The 23,354-nt window shown below is 56.1% G+C and overlaps 1 protein-coding gene across 1 annotated transcript in view; it reads right to left on the reverse strand.

Moving 5' to 3' along the window:
* Positions 1-1,034: 1,034 nt before the first annotated feature.
* Positions 1,035-23,354, reverse strand: part of ALPL (alkaline phosphatase, biomineralization associated) — a 51,255-nt gene continuing 28,935 nt past the window's right edge. The window contains exons 2-12 of the mRNA XM_045782066.2: positions 18,097-18,263; positions 15,527-15,646; positions 15,048-15,163; positions 13,728-13,902; positions 12,770-12,945; positions 9,568-9,711; positions 7,599-7,668; positions 5,408-5,542; positions 3,368-3,559; positions 2,733-2,852; positions 1,035-2,029 (exon numbers count right to left, since the gene is read on the reverse strand). Coding sequence (XP_045638022.1) covers positions 1,764-2,029; positions 2,733-2,852; positions 3,368-3,559; positions 5,408-5,542; positions 7,599-7,668; positions 9,568-9,711; positions 12,770-12,945; positions 13,728-13,902; positions 15,048-15,163; positions 15,527-15,646; positions 18,097-18,157 — 1,575 coding nt within the window. The 5' untranslated portion in view covers positions 18,158-18,263 and the 3' untranslated portion in view covers positions 1,035-1,763. The remainder of the gene's footprint in view (positions 2,030-2,732; positions 2,853-3,367; positions 3,560-5,407; positions 5,543-7,598; positions 7,669-9,567; positions 9,712-12,769; positions 12,946-13,727; positions 13,903-15,047; positions 15,164-15,526; positions 15,647-18,096; positions 18,264-23,354) is intronic.

Consider the following 23,354-nt stretch of genomic DNA (forward strand, 5'->3'; position numbering starts at 1 on the left):
GGGGGGGTCCAATAAAGCATCAAACACAGAGCTTGGCAGATAAGTGATCAACGTCAACGGTTAAGATGATTACCATTATAAGGACTGTCATCCAGTAAGGCAAGGAGCAAACATGGGACCCTGCATACCCCAACATCAGGTGCAATCCTGAGTCTGGGACCCCAGGCCTGATCATCAGGAATGGAAAAGAGATCACAGTCACCAAGCCAGGCTGAAGCTCTGTGAAGGTAAGGGGTAGTCTGTGTGTTCGCCATAAAATTCTTAAGACCGGCTACAGTGCCTAGCACCTGCCCAACGCAGTTGACCCTTGAACACGGGGGTGAGGGGTGCCAACTTCGTGCGCAGTCAGAAATCTGTGTAGAATTTCTAACTCCCCCCAAATTGAACTATGAACAGCCTCGTACTGAATAGAAGCCTTACTGGTAATATAAACAGTCGATTAACTGATATTTTGTATATTATACGTAGTACAGACTGTATTCTTGCAATAAAGTCAGCTAGAGGAATGAATATGTTATTAGAAATCATAAGGAAAATACCGTTACAGAACTTTACTTATCCAAAAAAATCTGCAAGTGGACCCATGCAATTCAAACCTGTGTCATTCAAGGGTCAACTGGATTTGTTGAATGAATGAATGAATGAATGAATGAATGAATGAATGAATGAACAAATGTACGAACAGCTCCACTGGGCCAAGGCATGTGGCTCCGTCTGTAGGCGCTGTGGGGCAAGGGTGTCATGGGGCCCTTGGAGCCCTTCTTGCTATGCGTTTCAGGGCATTCTTCTCGGATTCTCACAGCAACCCAGGACTGGGCTGTGCCCCATTTTATCATTAAGAAAATGGGGACACAGAGATACAAAGCAATTTGTCCAAAGTCACACAGGTACTGAGTGGATAAGCCCCCAGGTCAGCAGGCAGCCCCTTCCTCCCGGCCCAACGCCACCCACACTCCTGAGCCCGGAATCCAGTTCTCTCCCAGAGAAACAAGCTTGTTTCTTTCTCATCCTCACTGACCACAAAGACTCAGCTCTGTCCTCAGAAATATTTGGAAAGTTTTATTTAAATGTTTTGTGTTCCCTTTTAACCAACACCAAAAAGAGAAAAAAAAATTGCAGTTCCAAACAGGAGTGTCCCTTCAGAGAGGAGTGGGCATGCGTGTTAAGAGCTGAGAAATGTCTGCCTGTCCAGGCTGTTCTTCCCAGCCCAGGAAGCCCTGGGGTCGGATGGCCAGTCCCAGTTCACTTCCTGGGAGCCCCCAGTGGCCCTGGCACGCGTGAGCAAACCCCCATCCTGCGGAGACGAACAGGGTCTCCCCGGCAGGTAGGGAAGTGAGCACGATGGGGCCTGGTGGTTCCAAGAGGGGAGGGGAGTGGGAAGGTCAGATCCGGAATGTTCCATGGAAGCTCCAGGCCTCCAGCTCTAGAGAAGTGTGTTTGCTAGAAAAATAAGAGCTTTGAGAATTCTGCAGTCTGTGTTCTCTGCCTGCCCGAGAGAAACCTACTCTGTTGGCCAAAGGGGCAGCAGGGAGGGAGCAGAGGCCGGAGGCAGGAACTGGTCTGGCCCCAGTGGAGGATTTCCAGAGGGGAGCGAGGTGGGCAGCAGACTTTGGTTTCCTGGGTCCTCTTTCTGGCAGCTGTAGAGGCTATGAAGGCCCCCGCCTACCTGGCCCTTGAGGTGCGGGCTCCCAGGCAGTGGGCCGCGCTGAGAGAGGGAGGATGGCTATCTGTCATAGGCTGGTGGGTGCCTGGGCCCTGGGCCCTCAGAATAGGGTGCCCAAGGGAAGCAGGGTCAGCAGGAGGAGCAGGGGGCCTGGAGAAGGGCCACCTGCCGAGCTGGCCGAGGCACAGTGGTCCTGGTTGGCACCGACGCAGGCCGCGTAAGCCATCACGTGGGCAATGTAGTTCTGTTCGTGGACGCCATGCAGCAGGTGCGCCATGGGACCCTTGGCGAAGACCGCCACGTCCTCCCCACCGTGGGTCTCATAGCGCAGGGGCACGGCGGACTGCGCCTGGTAGTTGCTGTGAGCTGTGGGCCAGAGGAAACACGGGCTGAGAGCCTGCCTGGGGGCTGGGCACGCTGCAGCGGCTCCTCCCCACCCTTCCAAGCTCGCTCCAATGCTCTCCCTTTATAGAGGAGGACACGGGGGCTCAGTGCAGGGACGTCACTTTGTACAAGGGCCGGGCCAAGTCTGTTCTGACGCAGAAGCCTACCCTCTCGACCCCCAGAAGAGAAAAATCCACCTTATCCGGGCTGTTTAGATGAGAAGGGAAGAGTCAACCCAGGAGAGCCTCTCACCGTTGGTGGCATAGCTAGACCCCCAAGGACTACTGGGGCCATTGTGAGTAAATGAACATTCAACAGCATGGGACTAGATGAGAACGCGGAGAAGGCTCAGATTTGGGGAATTACACAGCCAGTAAGAATGCCAGCGTAACAGCGACAGGTGCCGGGTACCACGTTAAGCTCTTCAGACCCACTTAGTCCTTCAGCAACCTTGGGAGGTAAAACTCTTTTATGGCAGAAAGGGAAGCAGGGAAAGGCAAAACTGCATGCCCAAGGTCACAGAGCTGCTCCACGGTAGAGGGGATTTGACTTGAGATTGTTCTGACTCAAGTCCTGGCTATTTGGAGCCCCCCACCCCAGCCTTGGCCATGAGCCTACAGTGTTCCCAGGCCCATCCCCACGGGGTGCCCTGCCCCCTTCCTGCCTCGGATTCAGGCAATCTCACCGTAGTCCACTGTGTAGATGTTCTCTCGCTCACCGCCTACCACCTTGTAGCCAGGCCCATTGCCGTACAGGATGGCAGTGAAGGGCTTATTGTCTGTGTCGCTCACCATGGGGGCCAGACCTGCACAGGAAGGCATCGGCCCAGGAGTCATCTTGGAGCACCAAAACTATAGTCTGCCCCCCACCCCAGGCCCTAGCTTGGCAATCCCTAGATCCCCTTTGAAGAACCCTGAAACACTCCATGAAGCCACTTTCCAAACCGGATTGATTTCCCATCAACTCCCCCGCTGTTTTCACTGTGCCCACATCCCTCCCTGCTGCTGGTCCACCTGTCCATCCATCCATCCACCCATCCATCTCCTCCCCACGCTATGCGTCTATCCTCTCTCGTTCTTCTATCCACCTATCATCCAGGTAGCCAGCCACCCACCCACCAGAGCACTCACTTTACTCTGTCCCCTCATCTTGTAACTGCCCCCTGCCCCCCCCACAACAGTACCTTCTCTTTCTTACCCGATTCTCAGAGTCCCACACATGCCAGGCCCTGAGCTTGCTGGGTCTCCCAACCCTACTCCTGCTCCCCGATGGCCAGGCCCTGGGAGTGCCCCGTGCCCAGCCCAACCGAGGTCCACCTACCAAAGATAGAGTTGCCACGGGGGGTGTACCCGCCAAAGGTGAAGACGTGAGAGTGGTCCGCAGTGACGATGGTCAGCGTGTCTTCCAGGGAGGTCATGGTGCCTGCCTTCCCAATCGCCCGGTCCATCTCCACCGCCTCATGCAGCGCCAGCTTGGCCTTGCCCTCGTGATGCCCGTGGTCAATCCTGCCTCCTTGAGACACCAAGGCAAAGGCCTTGGGTGAGGGGGAGGGGAAGAGCTGCACCCCCAGGTCCTGCCACACTGTGTCTGGAGGAACCACTCTTTGATGGGGGCCACATGCCAAGTACCGCTCCAGGCACATCATGCCGCCAGCTGACCTCTACAGCGGCTCCGAGAGGACAGGCTGTGGACCAAGGGCCCATGCGCGGAGAACAAAGTCAGGATTTTAAAACAGATCCTCCTGACTGAAAAGCTGGTGTTCTGTCCACCACTCGGCTTCTTCAGCTGCTCGAATGAGTCTGAGACCTCCGACGGGTGGAAACAGAACCAGCGTGCCTCAGTGCCTACTGGGGGCCAGGCCTAACAAGCTGGTGTCTCGTTTCCCCTTCACAACAGTCCTGGGCAGAGATGGGCACAATCAGCCCCATTTATAGATGGAGCCAACTGAGGCCTTGGGTGCGGAAGTGACATGCCCAACATGGGATGACTGGGATTTGAACTCGGGTGTAACTCATTCTCCGTGCCTGGGCCGTGCACATGACAGGCCTTCGTAAAGGCCTCTGAAGCCCGTGCCACCTCTCCGAGGTGGGTGCAGGAGGCCTAGCTTTGCACTAAGGCCTGCATGACCTAAGGCGACCCCTCCTTGACTCCAACAGGAGGAGGCTGCCCAAGCGGACACTCCCAATTCTGAGGGTCCTGGGCCTGAGCCTCACCACGCTGGCCTGGCGGCCTGGCAGGGTGCGTCCTTCCTTTGTTGCGGTTCTGGGAGCAGTCACAAAGAGCACCGCTCCCAGGGGAGCCCGGGCTCACCACCACTGGTTCCTGGCTGGCTCCTTGGCGGCACAGGCCCGTTCGGGCCAGGCTGAGACTGCCATGCTTGAGTGGGAACCCCGGGGTTTGGCAAGAGAGCCACCAAGCCGGGCGGGCGGCCACTGGCCTCTGGAAGGCAGAGGGGCCCAAGTGTGTATATATGTGTGGTGAGAGTGTATGTGCAAATATGTGTGTGTGTGTGTGTGTGTGTGTGTGTGTGTGTGTGTGTGTATACAGGGAGAGTTCAGTGAGGCAACATCTGGATCCATGGGAGACAATGGCTGTTAGAACTTTGGAAGATTCCGGAAACTTTATCACTTCCTCACACTTCCTATTGTTATTGACTTAGCTATTGTGTAATCATAATAATGGTAATAATAGAAACACGGAAGATTTATTTTCTGCTGGGCCCTGTTCCAAGTACTTTATGTCTCTGAACGCAATGGATGTTAATAACCCTTCTAAGACCATTTTTGGCCTCATTTTATAGAAACGTACAGACAGAGGTCACACAGTACCAGCAAAGAACCCAAGCCTGACTCCAGGGCCTCCCAACAGCTCTGGGAAACCCCGTGAACGTTGCCATACAGCACTGCCAACTACTGAAGGGACCGGCTCTCCCAGTCTGGGGGGCCTGGGATATCTCAGGGTCATGAATCTGACCTTGACCCCACAAGGGCCTGGTAAGAGCAGACGCCTACCATCCAGCTGAGAGCTCCTGCAGATTGATCAGCATCTGCTGGGGAGGACCCTGGACCTGTCTTTTGGGAGGAGTGAAGCTGAGGGGTCTCAGGGAGGGACCCCCAAAAGGAAGCCTTCCACCTCCTCTTCTGGGAAGCCTTCCCAGACTCCTCGGCCTAACAGGTTATCCTCGTGCCCAAAGGAGCACAGCTTGCTGGGCTGGGAGCTTCAACACCACGCACAACCCATCTTCCCCAAAAGGAATCTCCCCTTCTCCCCAGAAGTGGGCGGTTGTCTGTGAGAGTTGGAACACCCCATCCCCAGACCCAAAAGCTCCCAGGGAAGTGGCCCCACAGCCAGGGGCCCTACCTTCCACCAGCAAGAAGAAGCCTTTGGGGTTCTTGCTCAGAATCTTGACGGCTACCTCCACCATCTCGGAGAGTGACGGGTCCGTCGTGTTGTTCCTGTTTAGCTCATACTGCAAGTCCCCCGGCTCAAAGAGACCTGAGGAGGAAGTGGACGGTGAGTTTTCCCGTGACCCTGCCAGGGGGACCCCCCGCAAGGAGCCTGGCTGTCTCAGGGAACACAGCTCCCCACACACAACTTGGGGTTAGAGCAAGCAGGGAGGAAGCTTGCCCACAGGGGGGTCCAAACTGCCCAGCACTTAGGGAGCACTGCCTCCTTTCCCCTCCACAGCCACACTATGGCAAGGGGATCACCACGTCCATTCTACAGGAGCCTGAGGCCCGGGTGCTCAGTAGCTTGGTATTTTCAGCTGCAAAGTGGGCGATCTGAGATTTAAATCCACCAGTGCAGTCCCAACTCTGAAGGGCTCCGGACGCAGCACCACAACCCCCAGGCAGAGGACCATGGACTCAACAGGGCAGCCTGGGTGTGTACTTACACGTCATGTACACGTCAGGCTTGAAAGGCATAATCCCCTGTGCAGGGAAGTAGCAGAAGGTTTGGCTCACTGTCCCTTCTGTTCCCTGAGCTTGATTTTCTCACTTATGAAATGACTGATCCATTCCTTGCCCAAGTCGTAAGATTCCACATGTACCGGGTTGGTGCTTCCTGCCCTAGATGTTCTTCCAGAACACCTTGCCCCTTCCGGGACCATGTGTGCAGCCAGACGAGAGCGCCAATGATAGAAGGCTCACTGTGTGCCACATGCCCTCCTAAGGGCTTCGGAAGCACATAGGCACCAGCCTCCAAGATGGCACCCAATAATCCCTGCCTCCTAGAATTTACGCCCTTGTGTGTCCCCTCCTAGGCTAAGCCTACCCCGCATATCCCACAGAATACTGCAGAAATGGCTTCGGCCTTGCGTATTCTTCTGGAGGAAGCCAGCCGCCCCGCTGTAAGGACAGCCCACCAGCCCTATGGAGAGCTCCATATGCAAGGACCTGAGGCCTCCTGACAACAGCCCGCACAGCTTGCTAGCCATGGGAGCAAGACACTTTGGAATCCCCGGCCCCAGTCGAGCCTTCGGATGACTGCAGCCTCATGGGAGACCCAGCTAAGTGGCTCAATATTCCCGACCCCAAGAAACTGAAGTAATAAATGTTTACTCTTGTTTTATTTTTACTTATTTTAGTCTTTTGGTTTACTCTTCTTTTAAACTGTTAAGTTTGGAGAGAATTTGTTTTGAGATAACAAGTAACTTATACAATGCATTGGCTCCTGTGTACTCAGGACAATCCTGAGGTCATTGGCCCCATCTTACAGAACGGTCACTATTCTCACTTTACAGAAGAGAAAACTGAAGCACAGAGAGGAGAAATCACTTGCCCAACGTTGCGCAGCTTATGGATAGTAGAGTGGGATCTGAACCCAGCACTCAGCTCTGAGATCCATGAGCGTGGGAACTTGCACAGTTCTCCACAGCCTGTGTGTGGCATGGGGTGTCTGCTGTGTGACCCAGGCAAGCAGTGTGTGTGTGTGGGGGGGGGGATCCTCCAAGGTGCCCAGCTTTGAGCCCATAACCTCCAATGACACACCCAGGACCTAGTGACTGTGCCCCTTGGGGAAGGTTTGCAGGGGACTTTGCCACCACTTGCTGGGCCCAAGAGCCAGGTGGGACAGGGGACCCAGGTGTTGGCATGGTGGGGCTCAGGGCCTCACTCCACCAAGCCAGGGCCCCTCCTTGCTTCCCACTTCTTGGGGGATGACCCCCAGTCAAGACCAGCAGAGACAATCTGGCGGGCTTCTGCCCGGGCCACACAGCAGGGCTGGCTCCAGGCCTCCTGCCCCAGCCAGGGGTCAGATTTACCTGGGCCGTGATGCTAATGGGCCGAGTGGCACACTGCAGTCTCTTCCCAGCCCGAGCTTCTGTTTCCCTTTGTGCTCAATGGAACCATACACTCTTCACAGGCAGCAGATTTCAGGCCCAATTCTGTGAACCAGAACCCCTTCCTCACCTCTCCCAGGTCCTAGAGCCTGAGAGCAAAGGTCCCTAAGTAGGGAGAAGGCCAGGGCCTTGGGCCCCCAGGTGATCGACTCACAGCCCCAGCCCCAGGGCACCGAGCTGGGTGTCCTCCACTCCACCCACTCCACTTACCCAAGAGGTAGTCCACAGTGTGGGGGTCGAGGGTCAGGAGTTCGGTGCGGTTCCAGACGTAGTGAGAGTGCTAGAAGGAAGGGCCTGTGTCAGCCACGTGGGGGCTGGGGGCTTGGGAGGACTGACCCCAGCTGGTCTCAGGGTCTAGGGAATGTATTTGTTTCCTTCAGCCATTTACTAATCCCTCCCTGCGGATCTACCATCTGCCTTCAAGAAATGACAAATAGGCAATTCTAATGCGGGGGAATGAGAATGGAGAGATGGGGGGGTGCTGTGAGCCCAGAGGCAGCATCAGGGAGGGCCTCCTAGCGGAGGTGATGTCCTCATGGGGCCCTGGAGGACAAGAAGCCAGTGATCAGCCTGGGGTCAGGGTAGAGATTTCAAACAGCAGGGAGGGATCATGGAGCCAACAAGAGGAAGATACACGTCACCAGGGGCCTGCAGTGCCCATCAGGAGGTAAGGGCTGGGTGGGTTACGGAAGCTGTGGCAAGCCAGGGAGGAAGTGAAGCCCTAGCGTCTGCCCCAGTGACCCCACTGGAGAGGGTGATGAAGGAAGTGTGGCTGCCCCCAGACAGAGGCCACAGAAGAAGCTGGCAGACTTATGTGGACATGGCACCACTCAGCACCTGGGCCCGGGACCATGGGACGGCTGGGAATGAGCTGTGCATCCCCTGGACAGCCCCTTGCCTTCTCTGGGCAATGACAATGGGATCTGTGGTTCTGGAGCCTCAGGGGCTGTTATGGGAAGGAGGGGGGAAGGCTGAGGAAGTGGGGGCTCCCCTGCCCTGCTCTGCTTTGCTGAGCTGGTTCTCTTGTGTCGCCTCATTCGGGTCTCACATCAGCCCTACGAGGGAGGTACTGTTATTCCCATTTTGCAGACAAGGATACCGAGACCAGAGGACAGAGCCACTCAACAGTGAAGGGGAGTCTGGCTCTATAAGGGTCCAATCTCTCCCTCTTGGAGTCTACACTGAGCTCCGGGGTTAAGCACCTGCCCAAGCTAGAAGGGTTCAACCCTGGCCCCCTGTTCCACGTAGAGACACCGAGGCCGGGAGGAGCAGTCTCTCTGCCTTGGGCCAGGAAGGGGCTCAGGCCAGGCCGGCGCTGACTCAGATGAACGGAAAGGGTTCAAAGCGGCTCAGTCCCACCCTCATGCACCGTGTGGGGGCCATCCTCAGGCCCCTGCCCCCACCTTGCCTTTGGCCCAGCCCCATCCCACAAGGCCCCCCCGGGGGGCCCGTCCTGGAACCCTCAGAAACCCAACCCCAGAGTTACATCAAAGTGGCTCCCAGGCCGCTCCCCACCGTCTTCAGTCCTGACCACAGTCATTTCCAGACCCCATCTGCCCCAGGCCCAGCGGCTGCCAGAGCCATTCCAAGGAGCCAGCGCTCAGGCCCTTCCAGTGCTCTAGGCTTCCTTCCCCAGCACGTGCCCTTGGCGGGGCCAAAGCCAAGTCACGATGGAGGGCTTCCACCTCCCACCACGGCTGGCACACTCCCCTCCCTGCCACCTCCACCCCTCCTCCTCCTCCTCAGGGCTTGTCAGCCCCTCCCTTGTGGGCTGTCCCCTCTGGGTTCCCGTAGGGCCTGGGCTTCTCGCCATCCAAGCACAGTGACCCACAGTGACCACAGTCCCTTGACCATCTGATTCATCCTCTGGAATTCATGCCCGGCGAGGGGCCCTGCACACAGTAGGGACTCAAGTGCTCTGAATGTCCATGCAGGTGATTCCGTGGCCCACCCTCCTCACTGCCTAGCTCTCCGGGGTGCCCTCCCCTGAAGGGAGGAATTGATTGATCACCTACTATGTGCCACTCATGTATCTGTTAGACCATTTGGGCCCATCAAGGTAAGAATTACGACCCCCCTCCCCACAGAGGAGGAAAACAAACTGGGATTCAGAGAGGGGTCGCCAGGCCCCTCCCACCACAAGCCAGCCCCGCAGCCACCTGGCCCGTGAATGGGTCACCTTGTGTCTCGGTTTGAAGCTCTTCCAAGTATCGATGAGGTTCAGGCCGTCCAGCCTCGTGCCCCGGGACTTCTCATCCATCTCATACTCCACATCGGTTCTATTCTTGGGGAACATGTACTTCCGGCCGCCCCCCATGATCACCTACAGGGGACAGGAGCCATCAGTACCCCAGGGTTCCAAGCCTCAAGAGCTGGGCTCCTGGAGGAGCTGGCGATCGTGCGCGCATGCTTTTCCAGCTCGGAGAGTCTTGGTTCGATCCACACTGCCCACCCTGAGCTTCTGCTTTTCCACTTGGGGAGATGAAATCATGACTATATCAGGACCACGATTTGGGGCTCCCAGGTGAAATACTGGAGGTACTGGTAACTTCTCCCACCTGGCTTTCCAGAAGCCTGACTCTGCTCCCACTCGTCTAAGAATGACACCGTCTATGGAGCGCTCACGGCGTGTCAGGCTCTAAACACTTCAGATACATTATCTTCATCAACTTCATTACCAAAGCTGCAAGGGACCCGCACGGCCTTAGGCAGGATTCGAACCCGGGGCTTCCCTGAGCCCAGCACGGGGGCCCTGGCACATCTGCAGAGCTGAGGACGGGGACGCCAAGAGCCTCCTCTCTCCGGTGGGAAGCAGCACGCCGCAGGCGAGAGGCCTCTGCCAGGGAGGTCTCGGGGCAGCCCGGCCAGGAGCTTGGGCAAACGGCGGCCAGCGCTCACGTCTGTGTAGTCCCCGCCAGGCTAATTTTACTCACCATGGCTGGTGTGCGCGGGCGGACGGACGCGGGACTGTTTGTTTTCCTTGGGAGTCCATGTTTGAAGTCCTGACTATTTTTAAAATGGGGCCAAGAGCATAACAGCCCGCCGCCTGTGGTGACCGCCACACCGGTGTCCTCTTGTCACCGCGGGCGCCGGGCCAGGCCGCCGCCCCTGGACACCTTGGGAGAGCGGAGCCCAGCTGTGGCTGGCCTCAGACCCACCGCCCCAGGCCTGGCATTTCCTAGGTTCCCCTGCTCTGTCTTCCGCTTCACTCCCTCCTGAGAACCCAGGAGTCCAGGCGGATGGTAGGGGTGGGGAAGGCGCCCGGGGCCTGCCTGGGTCACAGGGAACTGGAAAGGGCACAGGCTTGGAAGTCAGACTTGGGTTTGACTCCGACTCTGTCACTTACGGACCGAGGGCCTGTCACTTCACCTCTCTGAGCCTCAGTTTCCTTATCTGTAAAATGGAAGCGACACCCAGCCGCAGGACGGCCGCAGAAGGAATCGCAGTAATACAGTTACTAGCACGTACTCCCAGCCCCCGGGGCGGCCCCGGCGGAAGGTGTTCCCGCTGGTAGAAGCAGCGGACATCAGAGCATTTCCAAAGAGGCGAGCTCCTCACTGCCGGCCCCAGCCAGAAGCTCTGGGGGCAGGGCAGGCTGTGCAGGGAAGGAGAGGGGACCCCGGGTCACCGGCCCCAAGCTCCCCACCCCCCGTTCCCACAGAACCTGACCCCTTGGCATTTTCAGAGTGGAAAATGAAGCCCCCAATCTTCTTGCCTGGAGCCTCATTTCCAGCCCCAGCAGGGACTTCACACGCTCATTAAACTCCCAAATAACAGACTTGCTGTTGGCTTTGGGGTTTGGGTTTGTGTCTTTCTTTCTTTCTTCCCTTTTTTTTTTTTAGCAAAAGATATTTATTTTCAGGGCGGACACCAGGAGTTGTGTTTCATGTGCAGCCTGGGGGCCGGGGGGCTTCGGGGTGGTGGAGAGGCAGGAGTGGACGGGAAGGAGAAACGGGAGAGGAGGAGACAGGAACGGGGGCAGTCTTAACCCTGGCCCCATCCCCCCCCTCATGCCCCCGCTCGTGCCCCAGTGACCCGACGACCCCCGTCCACCCTCGTCCCACAGAGAAGTCTTCCCTAAGCTCCCGTCCCCCTCTGAGGCTGCTCCTGGCACACGTCCCCGAGAAGCAGCCCCGTAATTACACCCCGCACTTGTACAACAAATGTTCTCACATCCATGACCTCATCTCGGCCTCCAGCGGCCCAGGGAAGGGGCAGGTGGGGCTCGCTATCCTTGCTGCACAGGTGGGGAAACTGAGGCTCAGGAAGGGGAAGCAATTTGCCCCAGGATGTGCGTCAGGTGGAGGCAAAGTCAGGACAGAGGCTTGGCCTCAGATACGTGCTCACTAGGAGGGGTTGCCGGGACTGTTTGTCCCGAAAGGGGGTGCTCCATCCACTGCTTGGAAAAGGGAAATCATGGGTGAATAGAGGGGCCTTGGAAATTGGGGTGGCACATGGGGGACACAGGGTGGGTCTGGGAGCCAGTGCATTTGTCTGGTGGTGGTAGAAACGGGTGAGGGGGAGGTGGGACATGGGGGCTTTCTCTGAGCCTCACTGGACCCCCATTTTAGTTTCAGGGAGCTGAAGTCCCCTCGCCAGACCCCAGGAGTGGGTAACAGAGCCTAAAAAAGGAATAAGCCGGAGGTCCTCAGTTAAGAACAGAGTAGGGACCCCTCTGAGCACCAAGGGAACAGCATCTGGGCTGTGGGTACGCACAAGCCAGCCTGGGGGGCCGGGGCTAGGATTCGGGGCAGGTCTATGTGGCTTGTACATAATGCCACCACCTTCTGAGAACCCACCAGGCATCAGGCCTGACTAAACTCTTCAGGGCTTATTTCATTTGGATCTTGCAATGGGCCGATGAGGGAGGCACATGTCCCACACGGGCCGTCAGAGGCTGACCCAAGGTCACGCAGCTAGCAAGCAGCAGGGCAAGGATTGGAGGCCCAGAAGTTTAAACACTAGCGTTTGTGCTAACCACTGCCCACACCACCTCTTCTCCGGGCTTCCTGGTTGGGCGTACGGGACGTGTGCCTTTCTGTGCCTGTGGGCATGTGCAGGGCAGGAGCTCCCCTCAGATGGCCACTGTGTCACCCCTACCTCCCATGCGGGCGGGCGGGGGTGGGGGGGCTGGTGGTGCAGCTCCAGATCCCAACTCACAGAATAATCCCTGGGCGCCTGATTCTTGGGGTGTGGTGGCAGCCACATCAGGGCTTTTCCCTCAGCCCCACCGTGGAGAAAGCCTCCGAAGCTTCCCTGCCCCAACCGCAAATCCCCTAATGGGCTGGGAGCCTCCCAGGTGTGTGGGGAGCCAGGCCGGCCGCTTCTCCTGAGCCAGCAGAGGCCCCGCCTCGCAAGCCCGCCTGCACCCCCACACTCGCCTCGATGTCCTTGACGTTGTGCATGAGCTGGTAGGCAATGTCCTTGCAGCCCTGGCGCAGGGCCTCCGGGGGCATCTCGTTGTCTGAGTACCAGTCCCGGTCAGCAGAGTGGGCGTAGGCGGCACTGGGGGTGGCGTGGTTTACTCTCGTGGTGGTCACAATGCCCACAGATTTCCCTGGGGTGTGGGATAGGACGGTTGGTGTCGTCTGGGGATGGGGCTGTCTAAGCAGTCTTCTTCTTCCCTCTCCTGACTAAAGACTGGCCCCCCCACCCGTTCCACTGACTGTCTGGGCCTCAGTTTCGCCACCAGTCCTGCGGGGGTTGGGGGGGAGGACGGTGGCTTCTGAAAATCCTGGCAGCACAGCTCAGACACTTTGCCTCTGTAGCCTCCCCTTCCTGATGGTCCTTGAGCTGTGAGCACCTGGGCCGGGGTCCTCCCCTCCTTCATGCACCCTGCAGAACAGAACCCCCTCCTACAGGAAGCCCCCTGGGTGCCCTACAAGAACACAGGGGCCTTCTAAGGGCTCTCAGGTGGTGTGGCTCTGTCACCTTGTCAGTCAATCTCATACCCTGACCCCAGAGTTCCCGGGACACAGGCCAGGGCCTCCCACTTCCAGCGATGAAGGGAAAAGCAGACACTGATCTCCCACAGGACCAGCACCAGGTGACGTTCTTTACCTTCCTCATACCATACCGATGAGGGGGCTATGTTCACACCCATTTTACTGTCAAATAAATAGCTCAGGGAAAGGAGCCAGGATCGGAACCCACATCTGAGTAACCCCTAAGCCACTAGCCTTCCCGGTCATGGAAGGGATTCCATGAGTATCTCCCAGGCTCTCAGCCACCAGAGCTTCAAGAGCCCTGGACAGCATCTTTCTCTGCCCTCTCCCCATTATCCAGTGGGATAGACAGGTCATAGAGCCGGACCCCACTCCCGCCACTACCCCCACTCACCGGCGTCCTTGGCCCAGTGCAGGATGGAGGTGACCTCGTTCCCCTGAGTCGTGTTGCACTGGCTGCGCTGGGTTGCTGCGCTCACCCCCACGGTGCCCTCATTGGCCTTCACCCCGCACAAGTACGCAGTGGCCGTGCCAGCGCTGTCAGGGACCTGAGCGTTGGTGTTGTACGTCTGCAGGTGGGAAAGGAGCCTCAGGAATCAGCTGGGCCTTGCAGGCAGCCTTCACCTCACCCCCACTCACACCCCAAGGACTGGGGCATGATGGAGACAAGAGAGGCCTCCTGTGGCCTTGGCCAAGCCCCGCTTCCTACCGAGGTCCCCCCAGAGCCACAGTATCACCTAGCTGCTTGCTTCCTGCCCCCACGCCCTGTGCCCTGCAGCCAGCGCAGCAGGAAGGGGCAAATGCAGCCCTCCAACGTGCAGACCAGTGGGGGCCGGGTCACTCAGGCCTCTCTCTGGGTCTGGGGCTGTAGGAGCCAGCCAGGGGGCGGGGGAGGCAGGGAGTCCAGGCGAAGGGGGGGTTCTTAAAAATGTGACATGGGGGAAGCTGGGGAAAAAGGAGAAAAAGGGAGGGGGGAGCAGGATCTAGAATGGGGGAAAAGGGGAAGAGGCCTCCCCTCCCCCATTCAGACCTTTACTTGAGACCCCGAAACTATTTGCCTGCCTTCCTTCCCCACCAGCCTGAGAGCCACAGAAAAAAATCCCAGCCCCCGCCATCCCCCCAGAAGTGAGCCTTGAGCCTGACCCAGAGTGTCCAGAGGATCTTCATTACATAACGCCCCCACTGCCGCCCCCACCGTCCCCACCACCAGAGACCCCAGCAAGGAGAGCTCCCGCAGGCGCCTGAGGAGGGAAGGAACGCAACAGGACCAGCTCAGAAGCATCTACGCCACAGGAATCCGTGCACAGCAAGGACAAGAGCGGAACAGCTCCTCTGTGGTGCTCGAAGTCGGTGGGGGCCGGGGGGGACCAGGGACTGGAGGAGAGCAGGAGGACAAGGACAGAGCCTTCTGGCTGCTGTCCCGTTCGGCTTCTTAGCCTGGAAGCTGGCCACACAGCCCGGTGCAGCTGGTGAAAACCCGGCTGGGGCACGTGCACTTTCCTCTGCGAGGGTTATACTTCGATCGATTTTTAAATCGACGACTAAGACCGTCCAGATAAAGTCTTGGCAAGCAGCTGTTGCTCTCATTTCACGGTGGGGCCACAGAGACCCCAGGAGGGCAGACCGCCTCGCCCGCGGGCCTGATTCCCCGGCCCTTCCTTGGTGCGGCCAAGCTGAGAGGTGGGCAGCCTGGGCCCGTGCGGCCGGAGCTCACCTTGGACAGGGCCACGTAAGGGAACTTGTCCATCTCCAGCCTGGTCTCCTCCCCAGGGTTGTGGTGGAGCTGACCCTTGAGGATTCGGGTGGCTGTCACCGTGGAGACACCCATCCCTGCAGCAGGGGAAAGGGGGGGGTTGCTCGGTCTCTCAGGCTCTGTGCCTCTCCATCTCGGGCACCTACGATTCTCTGGTTTAGGGCCAAGGCTGGCTGGGGAGTGGGCCCCAGGGCACGGGGCTCTGTAAAGGTGATGCCATGGCCCCTTTCCCCCTCCCCGCCCCAGACCCTCAGGGACTGCCTGGCAGAGAGCAGACAGACCTCTTGGGTCCACAGCCTGGCCCCCCATCCCCTTAAACATGCTCCCCTCCGCCGGGGTCCCAGCCTCTTCAACACAGCCCCCTCTACCGCAGCCTGGCTCCCTGGGCTCTTACCCAGTGCCCCCACCCAGCCGTGTCCTCGGGGGCCCCCAGACCTCACCATCTCCCAGAAACATGATGACATTCTTAGCCACGTTGGTGTTGAGCTTCTGAAGTCTGAGGGCGTATTTCAGGGTCTGCTGAGCTTGGTCTCTCCAATACTTGGGGTCTTTCTCTTTCTCTGCAGAGACAGAGAGGCAGAGTTATCTGGCAGGGGTGGGGGGCAGCTTCCTGTCCCCAGACATTTCGGATACCCCAACTTCTCGTGCCTGAGGGCTGGGCTGCCTGGACTTGGGGGAGGGAGCCGGGGGTGTCTGTCTCTGCCAGCCAACGTGTGGTCTGTAGACCGAGGCCAGTCCAAGGCTCAGAGACACCAACCAGCATGCCCAGGACCACGCAGCTCGGGCTGCACTGTCCAGAACCCACGCTGTTTCTTTCCACCCAGTAGAGAGACATTCTGCTCAGGCAGCAAATGAATTGTGCAAGCACAATGAGGAGGGTAATGTTTAATCTGTTCAAGAGAACAAACTACTTTCACCTGAAGGAGTCCCCAGAGGTTTCCAGCCATCAATTATAAACTCTGCCTGGCTTACTCATTAAAGCCAGCAGAAACCTGAGTTAGCAACAGTGTTGATAGCAATACTGGAAAGCAAGATTGCCTTTTGTTTAACGAATCCGATTTAAAGGAACCACGCACAATCTCACCCCTGTTAGGACGAATTAGCAAAGAGGGGGGTGTTCTGTGTCCCTAATCTTGAGAAAAACCGGGAACCAGAACCGCTCTTCTCCCCCCCCCCAACCCCCACCCCCATCCCCGTGCGTCCAGCAGTCAGTCCCCCAATGGAAAGAACACCGCTGTCTGCTGACAGACCTCAATGACAACCACAGCTGTGCCAAGGACACCCATGGGGGCAGGTCACACCTCCCCGAACCTCTACTTCCTTCCCTGTCAAATGTGGTTGTTTGTAGATTCAGGGTTACTGTGCGGGGCAAGGTTCAATAAATGACACACTTGGCCCCCAGGAGATCACTGTCCCCCACCCCCAGAATAATTCCACACCAGACCTGGAATCCCTTGTTCCTCCAAGCAGAGGTCCCGCGGACTTGTCCGCACCTCCCCGCTGGCAGCCTCCAGGGCCACCGCTCTTCGGAAGGGCTCTGCTGACTTCAGCCATTTCAGATGTCACAGGCAGAGCCCCCTGCTGGAGTCTGGGGAGCCTTGGCCCTCCCATCCAGCTGTGCACCTTCAGGCAAATTCCCACCAACTGAGTTTCTGCCCCCAGGGAAATGGAAGTCCGTAGCTTCCTAGGGGCAGTCTTAGGGTTGAGATCAAATCTCAAGAAACGTCGGCTGGTGGTTTTGATCAGGGCTGGCTCCCATCTCCTTCTGCCTTCCTCCACACCTGCCACAGGGGCAAGGTGTCCGTCGCTCAAGGAGCTTCTCCGGCCATTTGAGTGCTATCTGGCTGGTGATGCACATCTTCCCGTCTTGATTCACCGACAACCAGTCCCTCCCTCCCCTTCTCCCAACGTTCGGGCAGACACCCCCGCCCAGCACCCAGCCAGCGGCTGGGCTGACATCAGCCTGCCCTGCACCCATTCCTTCTTGATTCCAGCTCTGATCCCAGTCTGCCAGGCTCCCTGCTCTGGATGCTCCCTGTGAGACTGGAAAAGACCGGTGAGAGCCCTTGTCTTTTCCACCAGCACCACCCCCCGGGCCTGACACTGAGAAGGGTTTAGTGGGTGTGAAACTGACTTCATTGTCGGAGGACTGGCTTAAGCAATCATGGCTTTAGACACCTGAGTAGCAGGGGGCCATTGTTTTTAGAGAACATTACATGACACGCACAAGTGCTCAGAATATAATGCTACGTGAAGAGTACTCGGCAGTATGTACAATGTAATTCCATGTACCAGAAGTTCCAAACAGGCTCAATTCATGTATGGTGGCAGGAGTAACCTGATCACTTCCCTCGGCTAGGGGGGCGGGCTTGGTTGGGGAGTGCATACGAAAGCCCTTAGTGTCCCATAATTGGAAATGTTCTCTCTTAATCTGGATGGTGCTTGCATGGGGATAAAATAGGTAAGAACTCATGAAGCTCTGCATTTTGAATTGGTGCACTTTCCTATAAGTTATACCTAATTAAAAAAAAAAAAAAAAAGAGGAGGGGCGCCTGGGTGGCACAGCAGTTAAGCGTCTGCCTTCGGCTCAGGGCGTGATCCCGGCGTTATGGGATCGAGCCCCACATCAGGCTCCTCCTCTATGAGCCTGTTTCTTCCTCTCCCACTCCCCCTGCTTGTGTTCCCTCTCTCGCTGGCTGTCTCTATCTCTGTCGAATAAATAAATAAAATCTTTAAAAAAAAAAAAAAGAGGAGACAACGTTAACACCACTACACACCCATCAGCATGGCTAAAATGGGACAAATACAAACGATCGAATCACTGAATATCTGAAGACGTTTCACGTTGTTGCTTGTTCATCTTTTCACTTTTCATCCACTTACCTTCCGCTCAGGTGGGCTTTGAGTATAAAATCCTTTGGATAGTTCTATACCCTGAACAGACATTGCCCTCCTCCTATCCCACCGGCACCAGGTTTCCCCACCCGCCCGCCTGGGTCCTCCAGCCTACCAGGAACGAAGGAGTTGGTAAGACAGGTGCCAACAGCCAGCACTAAGAAGAGAGAAATCATGGCGCCCTCTCCAAGACCTGTGTTCTCTCTCCGGCCCAGAGGTATGATCAACGTGGGTGGGAGGGGATGGGTTGGCAGTGGTCAGATGTTAATTGATGTTCCGATCCTAGAAATTAAAGGGAAAAAAAAATGTGGGCCACAGCTCCAGAATTCATTCCTCTATTCACTTACACATTCACTAATCCATTCATTATTTGTTGAGCATGGATCACCGGCCCGGCATGGGGCTGGGCACTGGGACGCAAACCCAGGCAGCCCCTGCCTCAGGAAGCTCAATCACACAAACCGTCGTGTAAGCATAGTAAGTTCCATGCCAAAAAGTGGTTCCTTCCCCATTTCCCAGATGAACTCCTGCTTCCGGTCCATCTGAGCCTGGAACCCAGAGTTTGGTCTCCCTGTGTAATGCTTCCTAAACTGCAGCATGCACCAGAATCTCTTAGAAGGAAACAGGCCCAGGGTCCCCCTGCCCTTGCCCAGACTCTTGAGTGCATTTCTACCAAGCTCCCAGCTGAGGCTGCTCCTGGTCCTGATTCTGACTCAGCTACAGCCTTTAATGGCCCGTGTCCCAAGCACCTCAGAGACAGAACAGAATCTACCCTTTCTTATAGGGACAACCACATTTGCCACATTCTCTTCTAGAACTTGGCATTTGTGGTGAGATATAGAAGCTATAGGGAGGAGCACTGGGTGGCTCAGCCGTTAAGCATCTGCCTTCGGCTCAGGTCATGATCCCAGGGTCCTGGGATCAAGCCCCACATCGGGCTCCCTGCTTGGTGGGAAGCCTGCTTCTCCCTCTCACACTCCCCTTGCTTGTGTTCCCTCTCTCCCTGTCTCTCTCTGTCAAGTAAATTAAAAAAAAAAAGAAGAAGCAGTAGCAGCAGCAACTATAGGGAACGACACACAGGAAGACTGCCTGCTGAGGCTGCCCATTTCTGGGTGGTGACATTTCAGAGGGCTCGATTGCTTTTTCACTGTCTTTTCTACATTTCCCAAATTTTCTTCTGTGTTGAGATGTTACCTTTAAAATTTTAAAAAGCTGTTAAACACACACACACACACACACACACACACACACGGGAAGGAAATACACCAAAACATTAACTGTGGTTTTCTCTGGGCAGTAAGACTATGAATGATGATTTCCTCTTCTTTTTATTATTATTATTTTTAATTTTCCAAATTGCCTAAAATGAGCATGTATTCGATAGCATAGGAAAGTTTAAATTGTGGTCATCGTGTCTGGATCACAAGGGGTAACCCCAACTGCAGCTGAGAAATGGACCAACCCCACTGTGTATAAATGCGGAAGAGGAGAGACTTCAAATGGCAAGCGTTTCACAGTAAAATGTTTCCACCAAAACCCGAGATACAAACGATTATTCCATTTGCTGCGGGAAACAGCGGTGATGTGTATCTCTGCTGTTGAGTGTCGCCGCAGATAAGAAACCACTCGGCCACTAGCAAAGAGGATCTCAATTCAACCTTAAAAATGTGCGTGCTGGGGACACTGGGGTGGCTCAGCTGGTTAAGAGCCCGACTCTTGGTTTCTCTTAGGTCAGGATCTCAGGGTCATGAGATCGAGCCCCGCGTCAGGCTCCCGTGCTCAGCGGAGCATCTGTTTAAGATCCTCTCGCTCCCTCTCCCTCCACCCCTCCCCCTGCTTGCGCGCTCGCGCTCTCTCTCTCTCTCTCTCTCTCTCAAATACATAAATCTGAGGGAAAAAAAGTACACACTGCATTTCAGTGCCCAGGTGAAGGCTCACTGGCACCCTACCCACAAAACACCGGGCATTCACCAAAATCGCCATCCAACTGCACCCTTATGCTTCCCCGCCCCCTTCCGCATCCACCTGGCTCCTTGATGGGGGTCAACGGGGCAGGCAGGAACTGAAGGGAAACACTACCTCTGACATCTACCAGCACTTTACTCTGACAGGTATGATTTCTGATTTCTTTGTACTCTACCATTTTCAAATGTTTTTTGTTTAATATTTTATTTATTTGAGAGAGAGACTGAGAAAGAGAGAGAGAGAACAGGAGCGGTGGGGAAGGGGTAGAGGGAGCAACGGGCCCGATGTGGGGCTCGATCCCAGGACCCTGGGATCATGACCTGAGCCGGAGGCAGACGCTTAACCGACTGAGCCCCCCAGGCACCCCTTTTTCGAATGTTTCTAGAGTAAACCCTAACATCAAAGAGAATGCTATTAAACTGATAAACGATATCAATACATTACAGTATTATTCCAAATAGCTTAAAAACCGAGTCACCTCTTTCAGGAAGCCTCCCGGACGGCCACTCATTCCAGGTATCTGAACTTCATACCACCTCCATCACTGTGTGTACGTCCCTGTTTTAAAAGTAATCCTTTTCTGGTCCATTTCCCCCACCACACTGGGAGTTTCTAAGAGCAGGGACTTTGCCTTGTTTGTCCATACTTCAGTGCTTGGCAATATTGGTAAATATTGACATCAGTTGAAAGCCAATACTCTAAGGAGGGAGGCAGGGGGAAGGGAAGTATCACCTCCAAATCCTTCCTTTGTGTGTGCAGAGAAGTGCACCTGTTGGCAGGTGCATGGGGTATAACTAGGACATCTGTTCACTGCCAGGGGGTGTAGACTAGTACAACTCCTCCGGAAAACGGGAGGCATCTACCAAAGCTGAAACGTACATATGCCCTCTGACCCATCCATCTCCAACAGAAATGCACACATGAGTTCAACAGAAGACGAGTCCAAGAACATTCGCATCAGCCCTGTTTGTAACGACCTCAGAACTGCTCCACCTTCAGAAGGATGGAGAAATACGTTGTGTGAGTTCACAGAATGGAAATCTACGCACCAGCGAGGATGGATGATCGATTAACTCCACGCAACGACGTGGATGAATCTTGCCAAGGGAAGTCGATTGGAGGAAGTCAGTCAAAGAGCACAGAAAGTAATTCCCAAGATACAAAGTATAAGGACAAAGCCAGGTGTTAGAAGATAAGATAAAGGTTACACTTGGGGGCGTGGAGACTGAAGGGGGCACAGGGGACTTGTGACTGATCTGCGGGCTGGCTATGTGGGTGGATTCCGTCTGAAAATCCAACAATCTGTCCATGTATAATAGACACTTTTCTGCATGAAAAGTGTGTATATTCTACTTCAAGAAGATAAAAACACCACTAAGAGCTTAGGCAAACAATCTGTAAACACAGACAAATGCAAATGACTGCACGTCACTGTTTATGAAGACTTCCACCATGATTTCTCACTAGTAACCCCTACAGCGGACAGAGGGGGGCTGTGCTCTCCTTCGCAGGTGAGAAAACCAAGACTCGTGATGGTTTACGACGCACTGAGAAATAGGACTTAAGCCTCTCTGCCCCTTGGGCCCAATACAAACAGGGAAATGAGGAAAAATAAAAGTCAAGGGTAGCCCCGGGAGATCTAAAGGGCTCATTCCGCCTGCAGGATTATTCTTATGTCTCTCTTCTCCATCGGCCTGATGCTCGGGAGAGTAAACACCATTTTCCCCATCGTTGAGTCCCCAGCCCTGTGCACACAGACGCAGCTCTGTCAACACTAACTTCATGAAAAGCCTCAAGATTCAGGCTGGAATGCTCTGAATTTTGGCCCCAGGGATGTGGCCTTGAGACCCCCTGTCCTAAAGACAGACAGGTGCCTCCTCACGCTTTCTCCCACTGCCTCTGCTTGAAAAGGAGAAGGGGCTGGAATCTAGGAAACCCTTCAGAAGCCAGAGTCTGCTCTGCTGGCTCCCTCTCTTGGCCCCCACCCCCACCCAGAAGCTCCAAGCCTGCTCTCTGGCAGCCCTGGTGATGGGCACGGTGGGGCCCAGTCTGGGGCTGCAGGGGCCCCGGCAGCCCACCACCCTCTGCCAATACTCTACTAGCTCAGAACGGAGCCTCCGAGTGTGTGCCAGCCCCACCGCCCCCCACCTCCCAGCTGGACCGTCTCTGCCAGGCTCCCAGCTACGTGCTCTGATTACTCATGACACCGACGCAGAAGCCCTAACTGGGCTCTGGCCCCTGGAGAAAGAGCAGCTACTTGGCAAGTCAGGGGAGGGAGCAGAGGGGCTGAGCCTTGGCCCTGAGGACTGACTCAGCATACCGGGGGCAGAGGGCATGGGAGCCCCTTGGAGTCAGGCAAAAAGCCAGTCCTGGGTGGCTGGGTCCCAAAAGGTCCAGGGCAATTGGCTGAGACAATTCACTACCATTCCTTGGGCACTCACATGCTACCGAACACTGAACACCGTGCTAACAATCCATCTGGGTCTGTCTTAATCCTCACAGCCGGTGTCATTAGCCTGTTTTACAATGTAGGAAACTGAGCAAAGGATCTCGGCTAGCCCGTGGCCAAGTGCAATTCAGTCCCCGGCTGACTCAACCTCTCTGGGCCTTGGCTTCCCCACCAGGGGTAGGGAGAGAGACCAGTGCCCACTCTTTCTCTGTCCCACAAGAGCAAACTGTAGCCACATGAGTTTCGCAGGAGGTCCAGGCGGGAGGGAGTCAGGCCCCGCGAGCTCTCCTACCTGAGTGGCCTGGCCAGGCGGCAGGTGAAAAAGCAGAGCAGGCTCAAGGCCAACATCAGGAAGATGAGGCTGAGGACCGCTGTGAGGACCACGTCCAGGGTGGGGGACGGAAGAGCCATGCTGGGGCAAAGAGGGCCCCACGGAGCACCCTGTACGCACCCAGGCACACTAGACTTGGGCACTCACTCCAAAGCCCTGGGTCAGTGGCTGTGACCTGGCTTTGTTCCTTGTGGGTAATCTTTTGGGGATTAGCCTGGGAGGGATGAAACGGGAGGGGTGGGGGTGGGGGGTGGGGAACAGCCCATGAAGCTCCCCTCCCCCCAAGCCCGGCCTCCCTCACCCCATGCTTGCTTGTTCAACTTTGTTCATTCATTCTTCATTCCCAAACATTTAGTGAGCACCAGCTGTGTACCTGGCTCTGGTCTAGGTACTAAGGACTCATTGGGGGAACAGGGTAGACACAGTCTCTGACTGTCCTGGAGATTCCTGACCGGCCAGGGTAAAAAAAGCAGCTACTATGCAGTGGCCATTGTGCTGGTCACCCTGTGGGATAACAGCACAGACGGCAGCGGATCCCCGGCTGGCCAAGGCCATGATCGGTGACTCCTCTAAAGCAGGGACAGTGGCCGTTCCATCCCATTTACAAGCCCAGGAATGAGACTGCCCT

The sequence above is a fragment of the Ursus americanus genome, chromosome 33, assembly GCF_024610735.1.
Source record: "Ursus americanus isolate L20-20 chromosome 33, mUrsAme1.1.p, whole genome shotgun sequence".
Lineage (NCBI taxonomy): Eukaryota > Metazoa > Chordata > Mammalia > Carnivora > Ursidae > Ursus > Ursus americanus.